This window comes from Xiphophorus hellerii, chromosome 19 (genome assembly GCF_003331165.1).
Source record: "Xiphophorus hellerii strain 12219 chromosome 19, Xiphophorus_hellerii-4.1, whole genome shotgun sequence".
Taxonomy (NCBI): domain Eukaryota; kingdom Metazoa; phylum Chordata; class Actinopteri; order Cyprinodontiformes; family Poeciliidae; genus Xiphophorus; species Xiphophorus hellerii.
The window spans coordinates 22,289,420-22,316,789 of NC_045690.1; the positions used below are offsets into that span (position 1 = coordinate 22,289,420).

A 27,370-nucleotide genomic window follows, 5' to 3' on the forward strand; every position below is an offset into this window, starting at 1 on the left:
AGGGACACTAGAGCCCACAAAAGCCCCCCTGGAGGGGTAAAAAAAAAAAAATTACATTAAAAGTGATAAAATGAGCAGCACCATAATTTGAAAAGCAGAAGCTGACAAAATATGACTCCTGACTGTAAGGAGCTCAATGAAGTGTTACAGCCAATGAGGTGTTATTGGGATTTATGTGATAGATCAATAGAGGTTAGTGTGTTCAAAATCCTTTAAAAATTTTTTTTTTAAATACATTTGTAATGAGACTTATTTACTCCAGTACCCTTCAGAAATCACCTAATTGGTTATTAATCCATCTGTGAGTGATTTAATCTCAGTGCATCTCAGGTTTTTGCTTTTTTTTCTTCTTCAGGAACAAGGAGGTGGGAAGGAGTTGATGGGAAAACAATTACAGACTTAAGTTTTATCAAGATATTATTTCATGGTACTATTGTGATAATGATAAAAGTGACGATAAGAACTATTTATTATCTTTTTTTTAGGTGATTGTATTGCTGTGACTGCATGACTCAGCAATTTAAACATCAATAATTGAAGTTTATCGTGACAACGATGAATCAAAAATCTTATGAGAAATGTATCATGATAAATGATAAACGATATGATAAATGCCCACCCTTACCTTACGTAAATAACAATTTTAATTTGCATGTATGAAATGGGAAGAAAATTATTTTTTGTCTTGGAAAAAAATAAATTAAAATAATAATTATAATAAGAGATCTTCATAGCTAAATCCAAAGGTAGGTATGAGGTAAAATATGAAATAAATGAAAGGTTGTGTGTAGTGATGTCCGTAATTACCACCTTTCACGTTCGTATAAAAGTATGTTGATGAATAATATTTATTTTTTCAACATTAGGAGTATTTTGTGTCCAAGGTGGAGCAGAAATTGAAATTGCCTCCAAAGGTTAAAAAAATGGGAAAACTGAGGATATTTTGTCCGGATTTTAATGCCATTTTTTGTAGTTTATTATTACTTGCTACAGTTTGGTGGACCGCCGGATGACAGCGGAGAGGAGGCGGGGGAGACACGAAGCTGCTCCCAGACTACCCAGACCAAGCGGGCAGAGCAGGTACGAAACGACGTCGACATCAGCGGACACGCAGCCCATATCCACCAGGATGTAGAACCAAACCAGCAAGAGCAGTCGTGCGCCACATCTACCCATTTACATAAGCAGATGTATCGGGTGGAGTGGTGGAGTTAAAAGGCCTGTTTCTTTTCAGCGCGGCCAAAATGAAGGAGCTGAAGGGCTGCGGTATGCGCTGCTCGGTGGGCTTTCTGTCCCGCAGAGAGCTGACCGGACAGCCGCTCATGAAGGACGAGTTCCAGAGACGGAGGCTGGCAGGCTGCACCAGCCTCTACAAGAAAAATTTGGAGGGCCATTTTGGCTGCGTCAACGCCATCGAGTTCTCCAACAGCGGCGGAGAATATCTGGTGTCTGGTAAGTTGGCTGCAGTTGTCCTGCTAGCATGCTAACAGCTAACAGCGGCTGTCAGCTGCTTCCTGCGAGGGACTCCGCTGCTAGCCTAGCTTAGCTTGCTTTGCTAGCTAGCAAACATTAACCCGGGCAGTCTACAGCTCACAACACCGCTGCCCCGTGTCAGTCTGTGTCAGTCTTTTAAATTACGCGTTTAATTTCTAAACGCCACATTTCTGAGCGAGGTTCGTGTGATAGCAACGACGTTTTCCTTAAAATGACAACACTGTTTAGCTCCACAGAAGATAATAAACAGTCATCTGGCCCAGTGTGACAGCTTGTGGTTGGCCGTTCGCTGTTTACCTTGGAAACTGCTTTATTGTGGCTTAACTCGGAGTGCACCATTGGCTGTGCTAACTTCAGGACTACAGTGTCACTGACACTGGCATAAAAATGAGTCTTCTTGGCGCATTAAGTTGCTCCGCAGTTTACATCGGGTTTCCCGATTAGTTTGGAAAAGTACGGGCGTTGATTAAACCATTTTCCAACGCCGGATAGGTAGAAGCAAATTAAGAGAAATTAATGCTATTAGCAGACTATTTGCACATTTTCTAATTAAACCCACTGCTCTGGTATCATCAGTTAATTCAGCTTCAGTACACTGAAGAAATCGTGACTCTTACGACAACACGTTTTTCTGGACGATAAATTGTCCCAGAACAATGTTGCTGTTTCGAGACCATTTTCCAGTAACACATTGATAATAGGATTAATGCTGCAAATTTGCCTTTTCAAAGACTAGTAAACTTTCCACTCCACACTGGAATTGGAAGACATTTTCAATATCCAAAACACAACAACCAACAATAAATAAAAAGAAAATATGAACCACACACAACCAAAACCATAAATAAAATGGTTCATGAAGTCTCTTAGCAAAATTGTGCTTCAAAAAATATTGGTCAGCAGAATAAAAAGCACCAAGCTCGTATAAATTTATTGTACGATCAGTTGCTTATTGCTACGTTGTGATGTTGCCTCTTTGAGAATTAAAATCTGTTTGTGCGAAACATCCTTTCAATTCAATGCTTGACAAAAGCGTTCCTCAAATCTTTCAGTGTGGTCACAGCAGACGTCCTTGTTTTTCTCCACATCAGGAGGCGATGATCGGCGTGTGCTTCTGTGGGATATTGAGAAAGCCATCCACTCCCATTCCAAGCCGGTGAAACTGAAGGGCGAGCATCTCTCCAACATCTTCTGCCTCGCCTTCGACAGTTCCAACTCAAAAGTCTTCTCCGGCGGTAAGACGGAGCGCGGTCTTGATAACAGATGCACGGAAGAAACAAACACGTACACACACTCTTTTAATGAATGTTTTTGGACCCACGCATGAAAAGAAAAAGCTCAGGCCTGAATTCAGGCTACGGTGTCACCCATCGCTCCTGATTTTAATTTGAGCCTAAATGAAGCTGAATTTTCAGCCACCAAAGTTCGACACCAAAGTTCAACGCTGCCAGAGATGGAGCGTTTGAGCCTTGAGAAAAGCCCCTCTCACCAGTCGACACGAGCCATGCATCCATCCAGTTGTCATGTTTAAGCAAACGTTTGAAATGTTGCAAAAAAAGAAGAAGAAAATAAAAGACAAATTACATGTTGATGCTACGTAAAGCTGTAATAAACAGGAAGTGGAGGCTGAAAATTAGCAGGTGTCAGAAAATGGGAAGAGCTCTCCCTTCCCCAGATGGAGCTTTGGAAATTTTTCTGGCAAGGCAGAGACTCACAAGTGGATGGGAAAGTTGCTACGTAAGAACTTATTTAGCAAATATATTTCCATCTCCTTCTTTTGCGTGTTAACTCTTTTTTTTCTTTGTTTGTTTGTTTTTTGGAAAAGCCAAAAGCCACCGCAAGGGAACGTGAAAACTATTTTGCGAAAATGCGAAATGCATCTTGAATTTTGCCATTTCCTTCAACCGTTAGTAATGCGATATTCAAAATGCTCTTAAAAAAATACATTGATGACAACATCCATGTGTTTATTACACTCAACAAAATTATAAACGCAACACTTTTGTTTTCGCTCCCATTTTTCATGAGAGGGACTCAAAGATCTGAAATTCATTCCAGATAAACAATATCACCATTTCTTTCAAATGTTGTCCACAAATCTGTCGAAATGTTTGATAGTGAGCACTTCTGCTTTGCTGAGATAATCCATCCCATCTCACAGGTGTGCCACATCAAGATGCTGATCTGACATGATTAGTGCACAGGTGTACCTTATACTGCCCACAATAAAAGGCCACTCTGAAATACGCAGTTTTGTCTCACAGCAAAATGCCACAGATGTCGCAAGCATTGAGGGAGCGTGCAATTGGCATGCTGACAGCAGGAATGTCAACCAGATCTGTTGCTCGTGCATTGAATGTTAATTTCTCCACCATAAGCCGTCTCCAAAGGCGTTTCAGAGAATATGGCAGTACATCCAACCGGCCTCCTCAACCGCAGACCACGTGTAACCACACCTGTGCCCTAATCATGATGTCAGATCAGCATCTTGATGTGGCACACCTGTGAGGTGGGATGGATTATCTCAGCAAAGCAGAAGTGCTCAAACATTTAGACAGATTTGTGGACAACATTTGAAAGAAATGGTGATATTGTTTATCTGGAATGCATTTTAGATCTTTGAGTCCATCTCATGAAAAATGGGAGCAAAAACAAAAGTGCTGCGTTCATATTTTTGTTGAGTGTACATCCAGTGCAAACTACAATGGAGTTTTGTTTCAAAAACATGAGTTAGATTTTTTTTATTTTTTGTAATGAGGAACCACACGTCTTGAAAGCTTCGCAGCCTTTGTTTTTATAAACTTGTAATTAAAACCCACTCGTCCAGTCATTTGTGTGCTTTTTCGTCTCCCAGGAAACGACGAGCAGGTGATTCTTCACGACGTGGAGAGGTGGGTACAACAAAATCCCCGACTCTGTGTTTCTGAAGCACTTTCCTGCCGTTTTAAAACGGCCGGCTGATGCATCACACTGCTGATTTTAATTAACCTGTGGCCGACTGTTGCTCCTGCAGTCAGGAAACTCTGAACGTGTTCCTGCATATAGACGCTGTGTACAGCTTGTCCGTCAGCCCCGTCAACGACAGCATCTTTGCGAGCTCGTCCGACGACGGCCGCGTTCTGATCTGGGACACCCGGGAGCCGTCGCACGGAGGTGAGGACGGGCGGAGTAAACGTTAAATCAGAGCTGTCGTTATGGAATGTTTTGTTGTTTTTTTTAAATCATTGTAGAGCTCCTAAAAACATTTGGAGAAGTCTTATGTTTAGCGAATCTTTTGTAAGCATCCGAAACGAGATATTGCTCGAAGCCAGACTTTGTGAAAAGACGTAAATCCTCATTTGATATTAAATATTGCACAAGCTTGTTCTGTAATTGTTGGGATGACAAGCTGTTGGACAACGAAAGGAAATGTAGTCGTGTTAACTTGGCGAGGCTTAATAGTGTTAAAATACAAACGGGATGCATCACCTTTCACTTCTATTTTAGAACCCTTCCTTGTGACCGAGTCGGTCTGAAAATAACTCTGGCCAGCCGGCCTTCGCTCTTTGTGTCGGCCTATTAATGTTCGCTACAGGAAGGTGTTAATACAGCGTCCATCCCAAGAAACGTCACACCCAATTGAATATTTTTAGGACTGCCCTCAGCTGTGATTATGGTACGTTTCGAGGGGTAGGCGATATGGACTTGGTTTCATCACAATACTTTGTGATAACAATAAAAGTGACAATAAGAACTACTTATCACCTTTTTTTTTTTTTTAGGTAATTGTATGACTGTGTGTCCCAGTAATTACAGCCCCACAAACACAAATGCCGATCTTGAAAAACATTCCCATAATGTACTGCTTCATGACACAAGTCACATGAAGAAGTGTGATTTGTATCTCCAAACTTCACCCGGCTACTGCGTCTAATCATTTTATTTATTTTTTTTACCTTTACCTCTTTTGTGGGCTCTAGTGTCCCTTATATGACAGTGGGCTGACAGGAAACAGGGAAGGAGAGGGGGGAAGACATGCGGCAAATATCGTCGGGTCCGGGAGTCGAACCCGCGACGGCCGCGTCGAGGACTCAAGGCCTCCAAATATGGGTCGCGCTAACCGCTACGCCACCACGGCACGCCCCTTAATCATATTTTTTGAATGTGTTTATATTTTTTGATACTCCCTTATTGAACAAACAGTGGAGAAAATTTGTAAATGGAAAAAAAAAAATCAACAATCCCAAAAATCTCCTCAATTTTAGGGATTTCTAACCATTAATTGGAATTTATCGTGACAACGATAAATCAAAAATATAAGAAGTGTATCACAATAAAAGACAAACGATACAATAAATTTCAAGCCAACATTTTGATAAACCGTTTATCTCCCTCCAGAGCTGAGTTTCTTTCTCTCTTTTGTTGCCTTGGCAAACTGAAGTCCTCAACAAAGCTTGCCAAACTCAGCTTTTGCCATCGACACGAACACTTTATAGTGATGAAACATGATGGTGGCGGCGGCAGTGTGATGCTGTGGGAATGCTTTTCTTTTGCAAGAATAGTGAAGCTGGTGTAGTTGCATTTAGCTGCCGGAGGTCTCGAAACTTAGGTGAAACCAAACTTTCTACAGGAAAATAACAATTAACATCCAGCCAAAGTTGCAGTGGAATGGTTCAGATTTGTCCATATAAATTTGCCAGAATGTCCTAGTCAAAGTCCAGAGCAGAATCCAGGTCAGGACCTGTGGCATGGCTTTAAAATGGATGTTTGTGGATGCTCTCCATCCAGACTAACTGAATCAGACCTATGTTGTGGAGAAAAACAAAGGGGGCGTGCCGTGGTGGCGTAGTGGTTAGCGCGACCCATATTTGGAGGCCTTGAGTCCTCGACGTGGCCGTCGCGGGTTCGACTCCCGGACCCGACGATATTTGCCGCATGTCTTCCCCCCCCTCCTTCCCTGTTTCCTGTCAGCCCACTGTCATATAAGGGACACTAGAGCCCACAAAAGACCCCCTGGAGGGGTAAAAAAAAGAAAGAAGAGTAAACATTTCAGACTTTACATGTGCAAAACTTGTAGAGACTTCACCGTAAAGGACTCGGAGTAAGGAACTGCAGTGAAAGATGTCATGGATTTGGGGAGAAGATGTTTATTTCAGTCATTAGAGACTTGCCTCTGATTTGAGACGAAAGCTTTGGGGAGGTGGGAGGAAGAAATCTTTGGTCTTAGTGGTTTTAATTTGACAAAAACAAATTAATACGTTTCCAAATCACTGTATATGTTTTTCTCTCTCATTTTTGTACAAATCGTCGTACTACACGAGTAGAATCTTCCTCTGAGAGACCTAAGCAATAGTTGTAACTCTCATCGCTTTGTTTCTATTTATTTTAACCCCCGCAGAGCCGTTCTGCCTGGCTAGTTACCCTTCAGCCTTTCACAGCGTGATGTTCAACCCTGTGGAGCCTCGGCTGCTGGCCACGGCCAACTCAAAGGAAGGAGTTGGACTGTGGGACATTCGTAAACCACGCAGGTGAGACGCCCGTGGGTTGATCCAGCAAAAAATACACCTCGTTCTTGAGAACTGGATTTAATTGCATGAAATTGTTATACAAACTATTGTCGACGAATATCAGAAGCGCAACCTTATCTGGATTGTCTGCAGTCAAATCATTTAGTGATTCGGGTCTGAATGTCTTGGGCTTTTAACAGCAATCTTCGTAAAATTACATTAGCTGCCCAATTTAAATATTCTCACAACCCTTTAAGTTATGAAAATGATACCAATCAGAGCTGCAGCGCACCCGGTTTAAACAGAACTTTCTCCACATTGAGATACAAAAGGTACCTGGAAGATTCCCAGATCACGAGAAATAAAAATCTCTGCTCTGGTTTAACAAAGAAGGAACTTTTGGATGTGATTTCCAGGCGTTACGTTTTGTAGGAAACTCATCAGGTAGCAACCATTCCTATAGTTCAGGGGTCTCAAACTCCAGGGCTCGAGGGCCGCAGTCCTGCAGTTTTTAGATGTGCCACAGGTACAAAACACTGGAATGAAATGACTTAATTACCTCCTCCTTGTGTAGATCAGTTCTCCAGAGCCTTGCTAATGACCTAATTATTCTGTTCAGGTGAGGTGCAGCAGAGGCACATCTAAAAGTTGCAGGACTGCGGCCCTTGAGGACTGGAGTTTGAGACCCCTGCTATAGATAGTTGGGTTGGTTAGCATAGAGGAAAAACATGAATGTAGCAACACAGAGAGTCTCCTGTTGAGGATTTGGTGAAGCTGCCCCCTGTATGCATGCGATGCATTTTTAACTCTGTCCACCAGAGGGTGCTGTTTCCCCACTGATGAACCACTGCCAGGCCTTTTATTTCGTTCCTGTAAACAAACTATTTTACGTTTATATTACTATAACTGAATCATCTATAATACAGAGTTATTTTGAACGATGTAGAAAAATAATTATATTAAGGCTTAAATCTAATATCTAATTCATTTCTGTGTTTTGTTTCCCTTTCTTTGTCCACCGCTTTAATAAAGTGAGAAAAGAAACATACAGCTCTAACTCAGTTAGAGCTGGCGTCACTTTAGCTACATGCTATGCCATTATTTTTGTGCACCTTTACACCCCTGATCCCAAGGCTAGTATGACTTGATGCATGAAACATCTTGCAACAGATCATCCTTTCTTACACCCAAAAAAGTCAGAAATGAAACAACCAAAACTTCCTAATTTAATTGACGTATTGAGCCGTTTTCTTGGAATCTGTCAGCTCCACTTTGTATTATTCCATTCACTATCAAGGAGATTGAATCTATGAATTACTCATTCGTGTATAGTGAAGGATTTTATAGCTGTAAAATCTCATCAAATCTGTCGGCAGAAGTGGGTAGTAGTTTGCCTTGTGACGTTTCGAGCTCTGTTTCCCCTCCGTGCCTCGCAGCTCTCTGCTGCGCTACGGTGGCAGCATGTCCCTTCAAAGCGCCATGAGCGTCCGCTTCAACAGCACGGGCACGCAGCTCCTGGCTCTGCGGCGCCGCCTGCCGCCCGTCCTCTACGAGCTGCACTCCCGCCTGCCCAGCTTCCAGTTCGACAACCAGGGCTACTTCAACTCCTGCACCATGAAAAGCTGCTGCTTTGCGGGCGACAGGGACCAGGTGGGTCAACAAGTCGTAAACCAAAGCGGCTGCAGCGCCAAGCACTAAAACTAAAGCAGCACTCCCTGCGCATGCCAGAAAATGTGTGCATGAAATCCTATACAGAACGAGTAAAGGTTTCCATTTCACGGACATAGGAAAGGAATTAAACCAACGTTCTGCCTGTAATAAATTACCAAGAAGTGATTAATTTTATCCTCCTGTTCTTCTACAATAATCTAAAGCTAACTTGTAAAACTCTTGTCTTTATCAGATACTTTTCACACATTGCTGAACTAGCACAGCCTGAACGATGAGTTTTCGAGTTTTGAACAGTGACAGACATGCCTGAGGTTTGGCTAAAAGCGGTTTGATTCTGACCGAGATGAGGAATGGCTGGATTTTTCTTTTGGTTTCCAAGAGTTATCTGAACTGCACTCCATTTTCCAGTAACTTCCTCAAACTTTGCAGGCAGTTGAGGATTTTCTCAGTGTGGTGCTGAAGCAGACGGTTGCCAAGAGGCAGTTCACCGCGTGATTGATGGGAAGGACGGTGGGGGGGGAGGGTCTTTAGGGGTGCAGCATTCCCACCGGATGCATCTTCTGGCCGTCTGAGGCAGAGCGCACAGGTGTTGTAGGTTAGAGCGTCTTCCCGTGCCGTCCACCAAAACTCTTTTAGCTAAGCCATGTGGCTCAGTTTCTTATGAAAAACAAAGAGATTTTTATTTTATATGCCGTAACGTCGTCGTGACTTGGGGTGGATTTTCTGTGTTAAACCACTACAAACACGAGCGTAACGGTGATGTGGAAGGAAAATGATGCAGGATTTTCAAAGTGTTTCAGAAACCACAATCTATTTTGTGTTGTGTACGTTGGTGTTGGAGCTGCTTCATATTTTGCATCACAGTTATCATTTAAATGTGCAAAACGTAACAACCATAAAAAGACGTTTCAGTATTTGGTGAGCTATAATGTTTGTTTGATTCTTGCCTCGGCCTGGCACTATAACAAATGTTTCTGGATGATAAATTGTCCCAGACGTTATTGCGATAAACGATAATATTGTTGTTTTGAGACCATTTTCAAGTAGTATGTTGGTGATAGCATACACACGTATTTATTTTAAATTGAAATATCCAAAATAAATAAATGAATCAACACTGGAAATTAAGAATTACGTCTGTAACAAATTTGTTCTTCAAAAAAAAGGGCAGTTTAGACCAAAGCACCAGACTGAAGACTTTTATCATCAAATTCTTGGTAGGAAGAGAGAAAAGAGAAAATCAATAAATCATACAAGTGGAAATCATTGAGTTTGTTTTAATTTGTCACACGATTAATTTATTTACTGCTTATTGCGACAGGCCTAATCATGCCTTTTTTTCAACTGATTGCCAGTAATGTACGTATTTAGCCTGTTGAATTACAATTGTGTAATCATGGCAACAGAGGACTGCATAATATTACAAAATTTTCTAATAGCGACATCGGAAAAAAAATTTTTTCCCTCTTTTTCTCATTTGTGCTTCCATCAGTTTGCTTTAAATAATATATTTATGCACCTGTAGGTTTTACATTAGCATGAAACATGCAAGTTCATAACACTTGGTGAGCATTAGCCAAGAATTATTGGCTAGTAATTATCTATAATCGCCTCACTCATATAGAGATATATTTTTAATATCTGGTGCAATATGTTTGGCTTTCTAACCGTACGACTAAATAGAGATTTAAAGAGGAGCGGCAAAAGCAAACGAGGTGGATTAGCTATGCTTGCCAGCACCCAGTGGCTGCGTTCAGGACGTGTTGCTGTGGAAGCGTGTCTCCGGTCAGAGCCTTCTTCAGATTTGTTGCAAGACTGACTGTTAGTGGAGATTTTTCTTACCCGCAGCATCAATATTCAGAGCAACACTGAAGATTCTCGGATGATATGAGTTACGGCAACATTTGAATTTATTTGGGAGTCATTTGGTTGAACTTAATTGCTTTTTATGCCCACACCTGCTGTAGATTGTGAAGACGAAGACAGTAGAGGTCAAGAAGGTCTTGTGGAACATTGTAATGCTGGAAAAAAACATTTTTTAACACAAATATGCAATCATGGTTTTACTTTGATGCTCCTAAAAACAAGCAACCAGAGCTACAATGGAATAGTGTAGACGAAGGCATAATTAGGAGTTAAATTCTGATCTGGTCTAGATCTGGTCCAAAGTCCAAAGTGAACACTTGTTCTCCAAAGAACAAGTGTTCAAGTTCGCTGGTCTTTTCGTTGGTCCCAGTAGAAATGAATCAAACTGTGTTTGTGTTCTCTAAAAGCCGTGACTGAAGCAAGAAACGGAGATCAGGAGAATATCAACAGAGGCGAATTAAACAAATACTTCTCAAGTCATTGAGCAACAAAACTGCAAAAAGTATTTTGGCATTTTCACTTCCTGTCAGACAGGCTTGGAGACATTCTTTCCCTCAATCTTACATGTGTCTAAAAGAATGTAAATCCCACAACGACCCTGTCAGAACTTCCTTCGGGAGAAAAGGTTTAAGTGAAACCATCTGTTCATAAAGCCTAGTAACGGTTCAGGCAGCGAGCAGGAGCTTTGTTTAGGCCACGACATGTGAAGTCTGTGTCTGATCGCAAAGCATGACTCTCAACTCTCCGATCAGATCTGCTGGTTTTCTGCTTCATCTTCTTTCCCTGGATTTATCTGCTTTTACCTGCTTTCCTAGTTTCTCTCCCTTTTGGTGAACTTAAGTCTCAGTACTTTATTTTATTTTTTTCTCTCTTCAGTACATCTTGTCTGGATCAGATGACTTTAATCTGTACATGTGGAAAATCCCAAACGACCCTGAAGCAGGTGAGTTATTGGTTTGATTTCCCAGATTCCAGGTTGATTTGGATTTTTCACAGTCCTGCTTGAAAACGTTATCCGAGTCCTGTGGCGGGAGATTGTTTACCGAGCGCAGGAAACACCCATGTTATTTCTTTTAAAAGAAAAAGACATAAACATACCGATACTTATTTTGGACATCATGTCATTGAAATTGTCTATACAACTGTTTTTGAGTAAGAAAAAAAAGGAGGAGTCAAAGAAAATGCTAAATCAATTTCAGATTTTCTAACTTACATTTGCGTATTTTATTTTACCTTTTATGCTAAAGTGTTTTTTTTTTTTTATCTTACTAACTTGCTAAATGTGTTTTTTTATTATTATTCATAATTCTACAAACTATGATCAACACACTGGTAGAGTGTCTAAAGGTTATGATAAATTTTCACAATAAAATAACAATTTCTAATTGCCCACCTTTGTGTGTTTTAACCATGAGTGTGTATTATTTATGTATTTATTTATTTATTTCCTTATTTTGTAGTTTTTCTTCTTGTCATGTTTTTTTCTGTGCAATATAATGTGCCATGCACATCATTTAATAAGGTCAACTGTGCAATTGGAAGAACATGTGTATATATTTAGCATTAATATCGTGAGCCTTCTTTCCCCAGGCGGGCCTGGTCGCGTGGTGAACGGAGCGTTCATGGTTCTGAAGGGCCACCGCTCCATTGTGAACCAGGTTCGCTTCAACCCTCACTCTTACATGATCTGCTCCTCCGGAGTGGAGAAAGTCATCAAGGTGAGTGAAGAAACATCTCTGCTGTCGTAAGAATCGACTTTCGTCATTCTCTGTTGAAGGGAATCTCTTCGTTCATTCAGTCCGATTTGAAGCGTTAGAGAAACTTTTGCACTTTGACAGTAGACCTGTCCTTCAGAGAGGCAACGTCACCATCAACTCGACACATGGACTAAACTGAGATTCTTACGTTGTGATGACCTTGAATAGAAATGCCATGTTTGCAAGGCATTAGTTTTTGCACCAAAATGTTTGCCGTTAATTGCTTTTATTTCAACAGAAGAGCATTATTGTTGTTACTGCTGTTAAAATAATGCAATCTGTTGGTTATTACTGATATATTAATTTGATATATATTCAAATATGTTGTTTTTAATGGTCTTAAGCAAAAATGTAGCATAAACACTTGCTAAATTAATATTAGTAGGCCTGTAACGATGACAAACTTTGCTGGACGATAAATGGGTTCTTTGCACCAGCCGCGCTGACGTCACAACCGCATGCGCAAATGCGGCTCTCTTTTTTCCGCTTTGAGTTACCATGACAGCTAGAAAAGACAAAGTCTTATTTCAGACGCAAATAAAACAATACTATGAACATTGCTGTCTTCCTAATATAATGGGCTTCTAAGTTTTCATGGATTTCCAAGCGGTCCTGAATTAAGAAGACGGTGTTTTGTAAATATTCGTCGCTACCAGTTAAAGCTAACGCCGCACAGCAAAGTTTACAGCCTTCACTTCACTCCGGATCAACTTCTTCAGCCTAAAGGAGAAGGTAAAGGAGCCTCCTGTGTTATTTCCATGGAATCAATTCTGTATTCAGCCTGAAAGAGAGTTTATGGGAACGAGAGAGCAGACCAGAGCCAGACAGCCCAGCGCCTGTACATACTGCTGTAAACACTGTCCTGCTTCACAAGAAGCATGCAAAACTAATAAAGCGAAATAACACGGAGACCTTAATTAACACGGCCATATTTTTCTAAAAGCAACAACTTTGAACCTGAACCATCAGCTGAACTAGAACTCCGACACCAGAGCTGCTCTACTGTTAAGCTATGGGCTTGTTGTTCCTCAGGCTTCAGAAGCAAAAAGCCTGAACCATAAAATCCCCGTTACTTGGTCTCTGACACTAACGACAATAAACGCATATAATATACTTGAAAACAAGGTAAAAACATTGTCCGTTAGAATGGATGAAAAATGTTTAGATGCTTAAATAGCACATTTTTACAAGACAAATGTCAGAGAATATTGCCTACTAGCATAAGCTAAAGCTAATGTTAGCCACAAAGTTTAAAGAAAGTAAAACTCACCTTCGTATCTGTGTATAAGGAGACGAACATCTTAAAACCTTTCTCCAGTTTACTTGTTGGGGCTTCGGATCGATGTACATCATTAATTGTTACCTTGGACAAGCCCTGCAAACACCCAGTGGAAAGAGCCTTTTTCAATAGATCGGAAACGACTGAGCCGCTTTTCCCCGAACTCGGAAGCTGAGGTGCAAAGAGCCCACTGTTCCAGAACTTATTGCGATGAACGATAATGTTGTTGTTTTGAGACCGTTTTCAAGTAATAATGGAACAGATTCTCAAAGATCAATAAACTTTAAATTCTAATGAACATTTAAACACTGGAACTGGAAGACATTTAAAATATCCACAACAAATAAAGAAAACAACAGAAACAACAAATAAAATGAATTATGAAGTCTCTGTAAGCAAAATTATCTTTAAAAAAAAAGGGACAGTTGAGCTCAAAGCACCAGACTGGAGACTTTTATCATTCAGTTTATGGTAAAAAGAGAAAAACGATAAATCAAGCAAATGAAAATTTGCCTGAGTTGCATGAGTTTCATTTAATTTGTCAGGCAATTAATTGATTTATTGTTTATTGTGACAGGCCTAAATATTAGTTTTGCAAATGAACTTTCTAAGACAGTACACAATATTTTATCGTTTTACCTCGCCTTAGTACGTATAGTGAAAGTATAACGAGCCTTGATTTAAGAGTGATACTTTAGGTTTCAGAATGTCTGAATAAGTTTTGCAATACGACGGATTTCCAAACCGCCAAATTACAAGAAATCTCTGGTAGCGCGAGTCACCAGGTTGACGGCAAACTTCTGGGACAAAATTTGTTTTTGTGACATGCCTAAGTGTCACGTAGGAAACTCATTTCTGGTACGCCACCTGCAATCTCAATTTCAAGTGTTTCTATTAAACACTTGAATCACTTGTTCTATAAAAAACACTTGATTCTATAAAAATCAGTAGTTTAAATGGTTTTTGCTTGAACCACTATGATTATTTCCAGGTCAAAGTCCATTAAGAAGATAGATACTTTAGTCTTTGTCGTTCTCAAATTTGCTGTTGGCTTCAGGTTCATTAAGAGTTTTACAAAAAAGATGCCAAACATTGTATACGTTGAAGCTGAAGTATTAAAGACAAATTTGAAGATGTCGTCTCGTTGCTCTTCAACGTTTCCGTCTGACCCAGGTGTGGAGTCCGTACCGGCAGCCTGACAGCGAGGGGGATCTGGAGGGCCGGGTGGAGGACCGGTCCCGCAGCCTCTACAGCCATGAGGAGTACATCAGCCTGGTGCTCAACAGCGGCAGCGGCCTGTCCCACGACTACGTCAGTCAGTCCATAGAGGAGGACCCGCGCATGATGGCCTTCTTCGACTCTTTGGTGCGCCGGGAGATCGAGGGCTGGAGCTCGGACTCCGACAGCGACCTCAGCGAGGAGGCCATCATGCAGCTCCACGCCCGCGGCCGCCGCTCCACACGGGCTGCATCGGCGGCTCCTGTCGTCGCCTCGGCTGCCGACCGCCGCACCGACTCCGACAACTCCTCGTCTTCCTCGTTGGCAGGACCCGACGCCTCAGGCGGGGAGGAGGGAGCCGCCGGGGAAGACGGAGAGGAGTGTCCCAGGAGACAGAGGAGACGGCCACAACACCAGTCAGGCTTCTTGGCCAACGAGGACTCGGACTCTAGTGAGTTTTGGCTCGACCCGATGCCCCGTCCTCGCTCGCCAAGCCCCAGGGAGAACTCCACGCTCTCCAGCCCCAGCAACTCTCCGTCGCTCCCCGCCGAGGCCTCCAGCTCCTCCACGTCCACCTCCAGCTCCAGCAGCGACGACGAGGAGCGCCGCAGCGCCGTCCGACGCCAGAACGTGGTGAGGCGGCGGCGCATGAACGTGGTCTCCAGGGCCGGGTACCGACCCGAGTCCTTACAGGCTCTGTTTTCAGCCATCGACTCGTACAACTACCCGTCGATCTCCGTCGACGACCTGTCGACCTCCTCGTCGGACGATGAGCCGAACTCCCCGGAGATCAAACCTCGGGCTTCCGCTTCCAGAGAGGAGGAAAAGCACCTGAGTCCGTCGGAGTTTGTGTGTCTGAGTCCGGTGATGTCTCCGGAAAGCCAAGACAACAACGGGAGTGACAGGACTGAGCAGGGAGGGCGTTCCGTCGTGTCGCCTCGGTTACCGGACGAACTCGGCAGCCCTTACAGCGGAGAGGCCAACGACGTCTCAACTGTCGCAGACGACGTCTCTCAAAGCCGACGTAGTCCGGGCGTGAACGGGCAACGCAGACCCGTCACGCCTTCCACTCAGCGCGCGTCCTCGGAGTCCGAGGACGAGATAGGAACGCTAGCCGAAGAACCCAGGCCTCAGAGGGAGAAGGGCCTGGCGCAGAGCGCTCTGAAGCGGACTCACGTCGGGTCGGAGGAGGCGGAGTTGGGCTTGTCGTCCTCCGAAAAGAAGCTAAAGACGTAACAGAAGCCTCTTCTCATTTGTACCCAGAACAAAACTTACTAAGTGGATTTTTTTTATGAGTTTCTACAACTCAGTTTTTTGTTTTTTTTACATTTCAGACTCCTAGTTATGAATCACATGACCTCACATTGCTAAAGAACGGCTAAGAATGGTTGTTTTGTTGTTGTTGTTGTTGAAGAGCAAACAGATTGGGCCATATCTTCATCGTTTCGGTCAAACCTACAGATCGCATTAAGACATAAATTAGCTGCGTGTTGGTACTACGTGAGAGGCGTTTATTTTTATGAGACCTCAGTATTCATTTTTTGTTTTGTTTTGTTTTGGGGGGGGGGTTCCCCTCCACCACCTCCTGATGTTCTGATTGCTGCGCCCGGATCCGCAGTTCGGTTCTGCCTCTGACGACTAAAAGAACTTGTGCGGAGCAAAAGCTTTGAGGTTTTTAGTTGAGCTTTGTTCTGATCAGGTTTGTTGTCATTAAGTGTTGCTCAGTTTACGCTGCTCCAGGAAGCCTGAAGAACTGACTCCCAGTCAGTTGCTTGTATAAACTGTGCTGACATTTTGCTTTGTTTTTGTGTTCTTAATCTGCCTACAGTCACAAACCATCTCACATGTGTTTTCTTGCAACTAAAAAACTGATCTGTGACAAAAAAAAAACCCAAACAAAATGTCAGTGTTTACTTACTTTGATACACGCCAACGATTTGAAATAATTAAGAAATTTTATAAAGGATTCAAGTGTTACTCCTCAGTATCCATGGCAACGTGATCTTGATCCTAATGGAAAGTTTGTCCAGCTGTGAGGGGTAAAGAAACAGGGTGGTAACTGATCAAATATTTCATAATTATTGTCCTCCAGGGACAAAGCGAACAATTTTGACACATTGTGGGCCAAACACTAACGACCAGCATCTGTATATTACAGACTGAAATATACAGAAAAAAATTATTTTTATTGCAATAAGAAAAAAAGGAATAAATGTAATTACATTTAGCCACTAGGGGGCAGTAGAAACAACACACTGTCGTGGAGAAGGTTCTGCAAAGTTAGATCATTGGAAATGATGCTAAAATTAATCAAACAGGAGTTTTTTTAAAATAATTGTTTGTTTTTCTGAATCTTTCAAGTGTGCGGCTGGATTTATCAGATAGATAGTATAATTTAGACAAAAAATGATTTTTTTTTGTAGCTAGGTGACTTGAAGTATCCTTTTTTTTCCCCCAATTTACTTCCAATTTCAAATTAACATTTTTAATCTGTGCCTAGTCCTAAGTGAATCTGACCTGATGTGGAAAAAGTTTTATTCCCACTGGAGATACTTTGTGTGAATTGATGAAGATATTTCTGAGGAAAAGCACAAAACAAATTCTGACCCATGTTGAGGTGAAGACCAGCGTTTGGCTGCCTGTTTCCTGCAGATGATGGCATCACGCATACTGCGACTCCTAAAGCACATGACGTCCCTGCTGTCTGAGGGCATCGCTGCTTTGATTTAGTGAGAAGAGAGAGCTGATGGGTAGAAACTACACACGTCAACAGCTGTGAAGACGGATCGATTAGGAAAACACACCTAAAAGGAGGAGATGACTGAAGGACAAGTGAAAAACAAATCAAAGAGGAATGAGTAAACGAGCGAAGAAATAGGAAAGGAAAGAATGAAGGACACATGGAAGGAAGGAAGTAAAGATACAAGGAAGGAGTAGAAGAAGTCAAACTGATACAAGAAAAGAAGAGGGGACAAAAGGAATGAAGAAAGTGAAATAAAACGTAAGGAAAGACATTAGGAAATGGAGGAAGATAGAAAGAAATTAGGAAACAGGAAAAACAATGAGAAATAATGTAGGAAGGAAAAACAAGACCCTAACCCTATAATCAGTTACTGATTTAAAAAAGTAACTTGGCTCAACCGTTAGACTACGGGACTGGAAATAGGAATTACTTTCCGCATCTTCTTTTTCCTACAGTTATCCACACCTGGGAAAAACGTGACTCAAATTCCATACTTTAGTAGGAATCCTGCAGAGTTTGCGCTTGGTGAAACCTTCACTTGCTTTGTGAAAAACAAGAAACCAGAGGAAAGGTGGGGTGGCGCTCGCCCAGGATTGTTATTCATGCAATCACAGGCAACATCCTGGCTTACCAAGTGGATGCTCCGGACGTAATCTGGAGGCAAAACTTCACATCAGTCCTGTATTTTATAAATTCCTCACATTCCATCATTTACGTGTCGAGTCAAAATAATTTCCTCAACTTAGAAATAACGCGTATCGGCAGGAAGTGACCTTCTTGTAGCTCTGTGCCACCTCTTGACCACATGTTGCTCTTCCCACGCCTCTACACGGTCACGCCGTGGACGACGCAGCGTTAACGTATTTATACAGGCGAGGTTAGCCGAGGCTCTCCTCTTCCTCCACATTCGCAACTGGGAGGAGCCCAGTAGAACCACAGCCTTGGAAGGCTTTCCTCTAGAGCAGATACGTAGATGAAACACTGCAGTGAACTCTTTTTTTTTTTTGCATCTTCTATTTCACAGCCCATCCTAAGTTGGGCTGATGCTGAAAAGTGGTACTGTCCGTGATGTGATCCCACGTGGCGTTTTAACCCAAACACGGCCCAGTGGGAACCATCGCCGCCCATGCAGCAGTTTTCCATACATGGCTCCGGCCTTAACGGCGACTGGAGAATTCCCCTTCCGACATGACTGGAATACCTTGGGTGGCTGCCAGAGACCAAACACGACGCGCCAGCTCTTCACATGGGCCTTCAGGGAACCGGCAGGAGCGTTCTCTTCTTCTCCAGGCGGTTCTGTTTGGGCATTTTGTCACGAAACCAGCCTTTGCAAAACGGCTCAGGCTTGGATCAGACGGATAACATATGTTACCAAAAATTTTCACAACTCTCAAAGAGTATTATTGCGTGTAGGTCTGAACTTTGACTAGGCCATTTAAACACATTAGTATGCTATGACATCATACTGTGTAGTTATATAGATCCAAACAAGTCTTTCTCAGCTCCCAACAGATTTTCTTTATATAATTGGGTCCATCCGTCTTTCATCACCTCTGACCAACTTCCCTGTCTCCGCCAAGAACGGCATCCCAACATCATGATACTGCCACTACCATGTCCTTTTAGTTTCCCTCCAAATAGCGTAATAAATGTTAGTTTTGTTCTAATGTGACCAGTGGACTTTTTTTTTTTTTCCTTCTTCAACATGACTGCTTTTGGGGCTGGACAATAAATCAATAACAATATATGCTGTGATAGACACGTGATCAGTATCAATAGATAATACGTCTGATAGAATATTCAATAATTTCACTGAACTCTAAGCCAGAAAAACTCAGCATTCTGGGAGATGTAGGCAGAGGAAATACATCAGCTGTTCAGCTTCTCATGGCCAGCTAAGCTAAGTTGGTGGCTGGATTAACTCACTCACTCTTTGGTTACCTAGCAACAACCTGATGAGTAACTTGCGCAGCAGCAGTTTCAGGTTTTGCCACTGTGCCTCATAACTACTGAAATATAAACGTGGAGTGAAAATTGTAGATAAAACAGGAAAGGTCACACCACCAGTTTGGCAGCATTTCAGATTTTTACGATACAAAATGAATCGGTAATTATTATCGACTGATATGAGATACGTTTTTCAGCCATATCGTCCATCGTAACTTTCTTTCAACACTGGCTTTTTTCTAGCTTCCCGTCATCTGGCGACTCAAACGAAGAACAAAACGCGCGTTCCCCACCAGGAATAATATTTCCGCCATTGTTTTAGCGCCCCTGCAAGCTCAGCGCCCCTATGTGTCGCATATATAGTGCATACAGATTATCACATTTATTAGTAGCAAAGTACAGAGGAAACTTCTGTTTCACCATATGAGGGCCATTTTTGATGGAAAAAAAAAAACGAGGAGTAAATTTCTGCCAATAAATCTCGGAAATTGTTAGATTTTCTGAATTTTTCTGGGAAAAAAAAGGAGAAAATTTCTGAACTCCCAAGTTTTGAAAAGTCAAACAAGATTTCTTTTGAAACTGATAAACTTCAAAAACAATTCTGGAATATTTCTGAGATTAATCTCAGAGGTTTTGAGGGTTTTTTGGCAAAAATTTACTCCCTTTTTAAATTGTGTAATTATTGTGATTTTATATCTTTAATGGTCCTAAAACGTCGTCGTAATTTGGGAGATAAAACACCAGAACACCACCAATTGTTCTCAACAAATGAGAAAACCCCATTTAGCATCCTCCGCTAACGCTCCATTAGTGTGGCTGAACACTTTATTCTCCTTAAACAGCATCTTTTATAAACAATTTCAATCGCAACTTTGCGTTAATAACTTAAATATTAACGCAAAGGGAGTTATTAATTTGTCGATATGAATATTCTACATCGCCAGACAGTTTCCTGAGTGCTCCTGAATGTAACATTAATGAATGTCTTTGTTTTGCAAATGGCTGAGGGCTAATTAGCTAATGGAAGTGTGTATAATTATCACAGTGGCAAGCGGCGCTCCGCTACTTTTATTCCCTTCAATTTGCAGAGAGCTGCGGTGTTTTCTCCGCTGCTGTTTCTTTCAGCTCGGGTCGGAACCAGGCAGGCAGTGAGCTGGCAGTCTGCTCCCCTTCCCCGTGACATCACTTTCCCAAACACTCACCACTGGAAGTTTGTCCATATATGGAAGAGCTCCACTTTCTCCCGTCAGGGCTCTCCTACTATTCTGCTTCATATGTGTAGGTGTGTGTGTGTATGTGTGTGTGTGTGTGTAAGAGAGAGAAAGGGAGACATTAAGAGGAAGAGTCAGCTTACCTTACAAGGCAGACGGACTTGGCCATCTCTCCACATGCTTACAATTGCTGATGTTTGACACACCTTTCTGCTTCCATATAGCGGCGTTGCTCATTGGTGGGTTGTGCAAGCAAAACCTCTTGAGTTCACATCTGTAAAAAAAACAACAAAAAAAACCAACTTCCTTCCACCTCTACAGTAGAAGAAGATAAGAATGAAACAGTCCCACAGTGGCTTTGAGCTTCTCTTTGGTTTGGCACTTTTCAGGTTTTTTTGAGGCTATTCATTAAAATCCATGTCCATTTTAGATTTCTTAGGTGACGTTTCAAATATTTATCTAGCAAAAAGAACATCAGTATAAATGGTATTTTTAGGTTTGGCCATAAGGCTTTTATGTTTACGCCGTTGTGAAATTTCCACCTGCTGGACGCATTTAAGAAATGTGGATGGAAGTTGAGATTGACCAGGAATCTTGGTTTATTTTTCTTCAAAGTCACATATCTATTTTAAAAACTACAGACTAAAATTATTTTTTTTTTTTTCATGTGAAGAACAAAATTGCAAACATTTCAATTGGCAATCATCTGAGAAAGCAGCTGCCACCAGTGGAGACATACAGTCCCTCCAATAACTGTTGAGCTCTTTCGCATTTTGTGGTGGTGCAACCAGAAACGGACGCGTTCTGGGAGAATCGTATCTTTTGAACCAACACAAAATTGTGGATCTTTGCATAATTGAAAGAAAATACTTGTTTTACAGACAAAAATCTGAAAAAGGTGGCATTTAATCAGTCAATCTTCTGGATCGAAAACAATGCATTTTTATTTAAGAGTCGGTTTAGATGTTTAAAGGTCACAACATTGACAATTCACAAATATTTTTAGTCTCTAGATGTGCAAAGATTGTTGCTGTACCAGATCTCCATTGAACACAGATTCTGTAAAACAGTTGGAGTTTTGTTTGTTTAAATGAAAACGCAACAACTCCATTTTGATGGGTTTTTGGCACCAGGCTGACCCACGTCCGGATCGTTGCAATATCAGTTTGTGCAAAAATGATATCACACAGTGATGCATAGAATGCTGTTCTCGTCCTTTCATGTTTCCAGCTGTAGCGAATTCAGACTTTGCATGCCAATAAGATAAGCAGCATGGTGGACGGAGAGTCTGCAGCCTGCCGCAGATTGTCATGCCTGACATAGACGATGCTGCCCAAGGAAGTAAATGTTTTTGCTTTTCACATATTGTGCATAATAACAAGCAACTGACAAGGAAATTAACAAAAGAAAAGACTCAAAGGAAAGGAAGGTTGCAAAAACAAAAAGACCCAAGGAATGAGACACAGGAAGTGAGGGAAAGATAGAGGCAAGGAAGAAAACAAAGAAAGTGGCTATGGACAGACGTGTAAGAAAAGAAGAAAGGATGGAGAAATGTAAAGAAGAGAGGAAACAAACAGTAGAAGGAAAGGACAGGAGGAATGGCAGAAGAAAAAATACAAACTTGTTCTCATGATCTCCTTTCTTTTCATTTTCAGACCTGAAAAATAGGGGGGAAATTTAATCCCACGCTCGTCCACACTATGTAGGAATCTTGTGAAAAACAAGAAACAGAAGGAAAGGTGGGGAGGGCTCACTCGGGACCCCATTAACTCAAGTACCGCCACTGTCCGGTGTTACAAACATTTCTGTCCGCCGCGTTAGCTGCTGCAGAAGGTCAACGGCGAGACTTTTAGTCACTGTTCGTATAAAAATCGACACCGTTAGTTTTCTCAAAGCTCAATAAAGTCTTACGTTTGGCTCAACCTGTGCATGCAACCTTGGACTTAAAGCCTGGCCGCTGACAGCCACGGCATCCAATGGAAAACCGGAGGGCGGGTTCCGTCCCGAGCGTCGTCCAATCAGATTACAGCAGCCAGTTATTGATTCCGATTTGGCTGAGGCAAAGTTTTAGCGTCTGTCGCTCCTTCGATACAAGACCTGCCTACAGCTTCCAGCGGGCTGCTCCTGCTAGGAGGGGAATACGGAGAGCAGATAGAGACAGAGGCAGAGTTGGAGGGGTGGGAGACAAAAGGAGAGAGAGAAAGAAAGAAAAGAGAGAGAGAGAGAGCGGGAAGCCGGGGGTTGGACAGTTAATTTCATCCACACACACCGAGGAGAGCAGCCCGTACAGCCGCAGCGAAAACATCACCTCGCCCCGCTGGGACGCAAGCAGAGAGCGACCGCATCCAGCCAGCGTTCAGATAGTATGGAACACTATGACGGAGAGAACGACTACATGCACCAGGAAGATGACTGGGACCGGGATCTGCTCCTGGACCCAGCCTGGGAGAAACAGCAGAGAAAGGTGAGACCGACAGACCGACTGACTGACTGACTTCCCGGTGCCTCCGCTGCGGAAGCGGGGGGGGTTTATGTTGCCGTCTGCTCCGCTTCTAGTCACAATAAGACGCGGTAATGTTGTTGCCACGCAGCAGTGCGGGCACATTTCCTCTTCAGGGTGACTCAAAGTGGGCAACAGTTTGATTATGGGCCTCCTTAAAAAAAAAAAAAAAAGACACCTGCGAGACCTTATCAACTGGGCTTCTACTCCCAAACTTTTCTCCCTCCTGGAAAATTAAAATCTGTCCCGGAAGCAGCATCCTGCAGCAGGGAGGCCCACCGGCCCGTATGGGTTTGCAGGGAGCAGAGGGGAGGTGAGCCGGGCTGCGGGGGGCGCAGCAGATGTCAGCCACGCGTTGGACTGGCCACCTCCTGTCATCTGTTTTATGATACGACTTGGACTAGGCCGAGATTAACAACCATGTACCGTGCGCGCGCCTTTATGGAAAACCTAATTTCAAATTCAACTCGAGTCGCTTAGAAGTAATTTTGTTTTCTGAAAGTGCTCCACTCTCTGTTGTGCTTTTGACGTCCATATATTGTCCCAACTCTTTCCCCCACGCGCCTCACAGCTGCTTCTCCCTCCCCTTCGGCCCCCCTACACTCTTAACACAGGGGTATGATATGAATGGTCTGTTTCGAGAAGGGGGTGTTACATACTTTTCCTCCTCTTTGAGAAAAAAAAAGGGGGCAGAAGGAAAAACGCTGTGGAATCTGAGTAAGCGTCGCGGTTTGGGCTGGGCTTGCATGGGAGCGAGCGTGCCCAAAAATGGTAATAATCGGCCCCTCTCGCTGCACTTGGAAAAACTTTTTCCCAACTTTCTTTTTCCTTTTTTTTTTCCTCTTCTTTTTGCTCAGTGGTAGCTCACGGCTCCCAGTTTCCTGGATTATGTCATCGGCAGGCTGCTACCGGTCCTGAGAGCAAATGCAGTGGGAAGTGAGAGGGATAAAGGTGGTGCATCAGGTGGACACCGTCTCTTTCATTGAAGCAATGGAGCTGGACTAGGATCACCTGAAATACAGAGACGGTCCTACATGACATGCGACCCTGAGCTGAATCTTATGTAAAAGCACCCCCTTTTTCTTTTCTTTTTTTTTGGGGGGGCGGGGATTCCATGCTTGAATGTTGGACATTCCTCAGATAGCATCACATCATCATGCATCAGTTGTTCATACATGACCGCATACATGTAGCCTGGCCATTCCTTTCCCATGCAATTCCGCTATATTCCCATCTCTCTTCAGTTCTCAGCTGGGGTTTCTTCCATTGAGCTGGATTTCTCCATTAGAATTTCAACCGGGCCAATCAGTGAACAGAAGTTGTGAATGATGACGTTGATTATCGGCGCTGTTTTGGAACTGTAGTCTGTCCGTTGTATGAAGTGAACGAGGCCGTAACATTAACAGCCACCTTGTTCGGCTTGGCACATCTCTCTTCGCGGCAGAGGAGGATGCTGTTTATGGTGTAGGCAATTTCTGCTAAGCGTCGTAGTGTCGAACTGGCGCATTACATACGACACGGCGCATTACATACGACACGGCCAAACGTTACTGATGGGGTAAAAGTTAAAACTTAAACAGAGTCCACACCTTCGGGAATCAAAAGCCCGGAGGCTGGTACAGACGGTTCGGACCATCTGTACGAAGCAAAATGTAGAACCAAGGGCTGTTTTTTTACTTGGCTAGCATACATGACCAGATACATACCGTTGTGCCAGTGGATGGCTTCACTGTGATGCTTTGTCTGTTTTTATTGTAAACGTGGCCTGTACTGCTGACCTGTACCGCACCATTCCTGGGTTTCCTGGAGTTGTAGATGCACAGCACAGCGGTACAGTCGGGATGGGACTAATGACGTCACACAACACACTCCATTGATTGGGTGACAGAAAAACATTCCTTTTTGTGATGAGCACAAGGTGTACTAGTGCCCAAATGTTGGGCACTAGTATGATGCCACATTGGGTTGATCCCGCCTCAGTGAAAGTCCAACTGGCTGTAGAACCTTTGATTTAAAAAAATAAAGTCAACAAACTTTCATGGCTTTTCAAGGCTTTCATGTAGGGATTTGTTATTGTCCACGATTAATGAAGGCCTATCTTTTGATGCCTATTTAAGATTGTTTACAAAAACCAACCATAAGATTGGAAACTGTATCCTTACACTACATTTCAGCAGTAAGACACTTATTTTCTCACTTACCTGTACTCCTAAATATTGACAGATACTTCACCCCAGTGGACGTTTCTGATATTCTGTGATGTTGACTCGGTTAAGAAAGATTCTGGAAGGTTCACCCAACATGTCACCTGAAATTCTCATAGCTTTATTATTTTGTTTTTAAAGACATCTCTGACTTTGCAAACACAGCTTCATTAGGCTAACACAGCATGTCTACTGGTTTGATGTTACTCATTGATAAGTTAGCTTGTAGCATATTTTGATGCTCCTGTTCAAGGTATCGGGAGCAAATTGTTTGTCAGGGACTCCTGATAGCGATCTTTTGCTCCTGCTTTTATATTCGTACCAGATTCTGACCCCATAATCTGGATTTCAAAGCTACAATTGACTCTTCGGACCAGACGTTGTTTTTCCAGTCTGTTGGTGTGAAGTTCTGGTGAGCCTGGGTGAATTGTAGCCTCGGTTTCTTGTCCCTAGCTGACAAGAGTTGCAACTGGTTCACCTACCGCGCATCTTTAAGGCTCAAATGCCATACTTTCGGAGATGGTGTTGTGCGTACCTCGGTTGTAGCGATTGGTTAATTACCGTGGAGAAATACCTTCTCCTGTGCTGACCTGCATATTTCTGTGCCTGCATGACCCTCACTGATCTAATCATCCATCAGAAAGCAGGAATGTTTCAGTCATCCGCTCCGCGACGATAAAGCGGTTATGTTGAGATTCGACCATACGCACAATTACAGGCTGAGAGGGATGCACGCTGAAACACAAACCACTTAAATTCCTTCCAGGCTTTGGCAGTAAGCCTTGCAACAGATAACCTGAAAATCTTTCATGTCTGCTGAATCTTTCCCTCCCCAATCTCTCTTTAGCTAAATATTCTAATTCTGAACCAACCTGCATCCTTCAGCTCCTGTTTTCTGCCCTTGAAGGTATTTTTTTCCCTCTATTCTAACAAAGCCCAAGAACAGATAAGTGAAGTACAGCCGGGACAATCTGTAATCAAACGTAACTGAAGTTAGCTCAGTTCTGCTTCGCCTGAAGAAAGCCTTTTGAGGCGATGAGGAGACAGCGGACAGTTTACAACCAGAGCAGCCCTGACCGCGCTTAATGCGGTTAGAGACTTTGCTGAAATAGGGGAAGTGAATGTCGGAGAGGTGTGGATGTTTAGCCAGGCCCCGCTTCTGCAATTTTCTTGCACAAAACCCCAGCATGTCGGAGTGTGCTTAAATATTTTGTGTTCCATTCAAGTCCCAACCTGCCGTGCAGGAATAAAGGCGCTGGCATCCTCTTATCTCCCGATCTTAATGTCTTTGCAGACCCCACCTACACTCTGACTTTAAAGCCACAACCTTTACATGTTTTGCTAAACTGCGTATTAGCGTCATTGATATTTAGTCTAAATGATTTACTGTTTTGTGAAAAAGCATTTGTCCACTGACTGATTAATCAAGGAGAAAATAAATTCAAACCCACCTAGCCCTATGTGATAAGAAATAATGAATTGTGTATGCCAACTCTGCATGGCCTGTTTTTGGTCATGTCGCACACTTTGGATCGTTGACCTGCTGCGTCACCTAAGTGGACTAGAGCTTAATTTCACAAACTGATGGGAAGAGAGTCTCTTATTTGACAGAATTATTACTGGTTCTGTTGGCTACGGCTAGACGTCCAGGTCCTGAAGCAACAAAGCTGCCAGGCTATCAAACCACCACCACCAAGTTTGACTGGTGGTGTGATCTTCTTTTCCTGAAATGCTGTCCTTCTCTTTCCACAAAGTTCCAGTTGCTTGTCATCACAATGTTTTCTCAAAGATGGAGGTCTTAGACGGGCCCTTTGTTGTTTTTGGTCACCAGTGGTTTTCACGTTGAATCTTTCCCATGGATGCTGTTTCTGCCTTTCTGTTGCATTGTTAACACTGAGTTTAACCAAGTTCTGCAGTGGTTTGGTTGTCACTGGTTCTTTCCTGACCTTCTAGACCAGGAGCGTCAAACTCCAGTCCTCAAGGGCCGCAGTCCT

The 27,370-nt window shown here is 42.8% G+C and overlaps 2 protein-coding genes across 6 annotated transcripts in view; both read left to right on the top strand.

Moving 5' to 3' along the window:
* Positions 1-978: 978 nt before the first annotated feature.
* On the top strand, positions 979-16,758 carry dcaf5 (ddb1 and cul4 associated factor 5). Its single transcript, XM_032548038.1, has 10 exons — positions 979-1,080; positions 1,235-1,452; positions 2,586-2,729; positions 4,349-4,385; positions 4,508-4,647; positions 6,872-7,001; positions 8,417-8,630; positions 11,394-11,460; positions 12,108-12,235; positions 14,727-16,758. The coding sequence occupies exons 1-10, from the start codon at positions 1,010-1,012 to the stop codon at positions 16,005-16,007; spliced, it is 2,430 nt and encodes an 809-aa protein (XP_032403929.1). The 5' UTR covers positions 979-1,009; the 3' UTR covers positions 16,008-16,758.
* Positions 16,759-22,749: 5,991 nt separating this feature from the next.
* actn1 (actinin, alpha 1) overlaps positions 22,750-27,370 on the top strand; it is a 59,527-nt gene continuing 54,906 nt past the window's right edge. For 3 of the 5 annotated variants that reach the window (XM_032548027.1, XM_032548029.1, XM_032548030.1), the window contains exon 1: positions 23,038-23,136. In XM_032548027.1, the coding sequence (XP_032403918.1) occupies positions 23,038-23,136 (99 nt within the window). Of the gene's footprint in view, positions 23,137-27,370 lie in introns of all 5 variants that reach the window. The other 2 variants (XM_032548028.1, XM_032548032.1) reach the window with 1 other exon arrangement.

Bases quoted from the DNA above. Each gene is read 5' to 3' on its own strand.
- dcaf5 (XM_032548038.1), top strand. From the start codon at position 1,010: ATGACAGCGGAGAGGAGGCGGGGGAGACACGAAGCTGCTCCCAGACTA. The intron at 1,453-2,585 runs GTAAGTTGGCTG...TCTCCACATCAG, and splicing joins CGGAGAATATCTGGTGTCTG to GAGGCGATGATCGGCGTGTG. The intron at 8,631-11,393 runs GTGGGTCAACAA...TTCTCTCTTCAG, and splicing joins TTGCGGGCGACAGGGACCAG to TACATCTTGTCTGGATCAGA.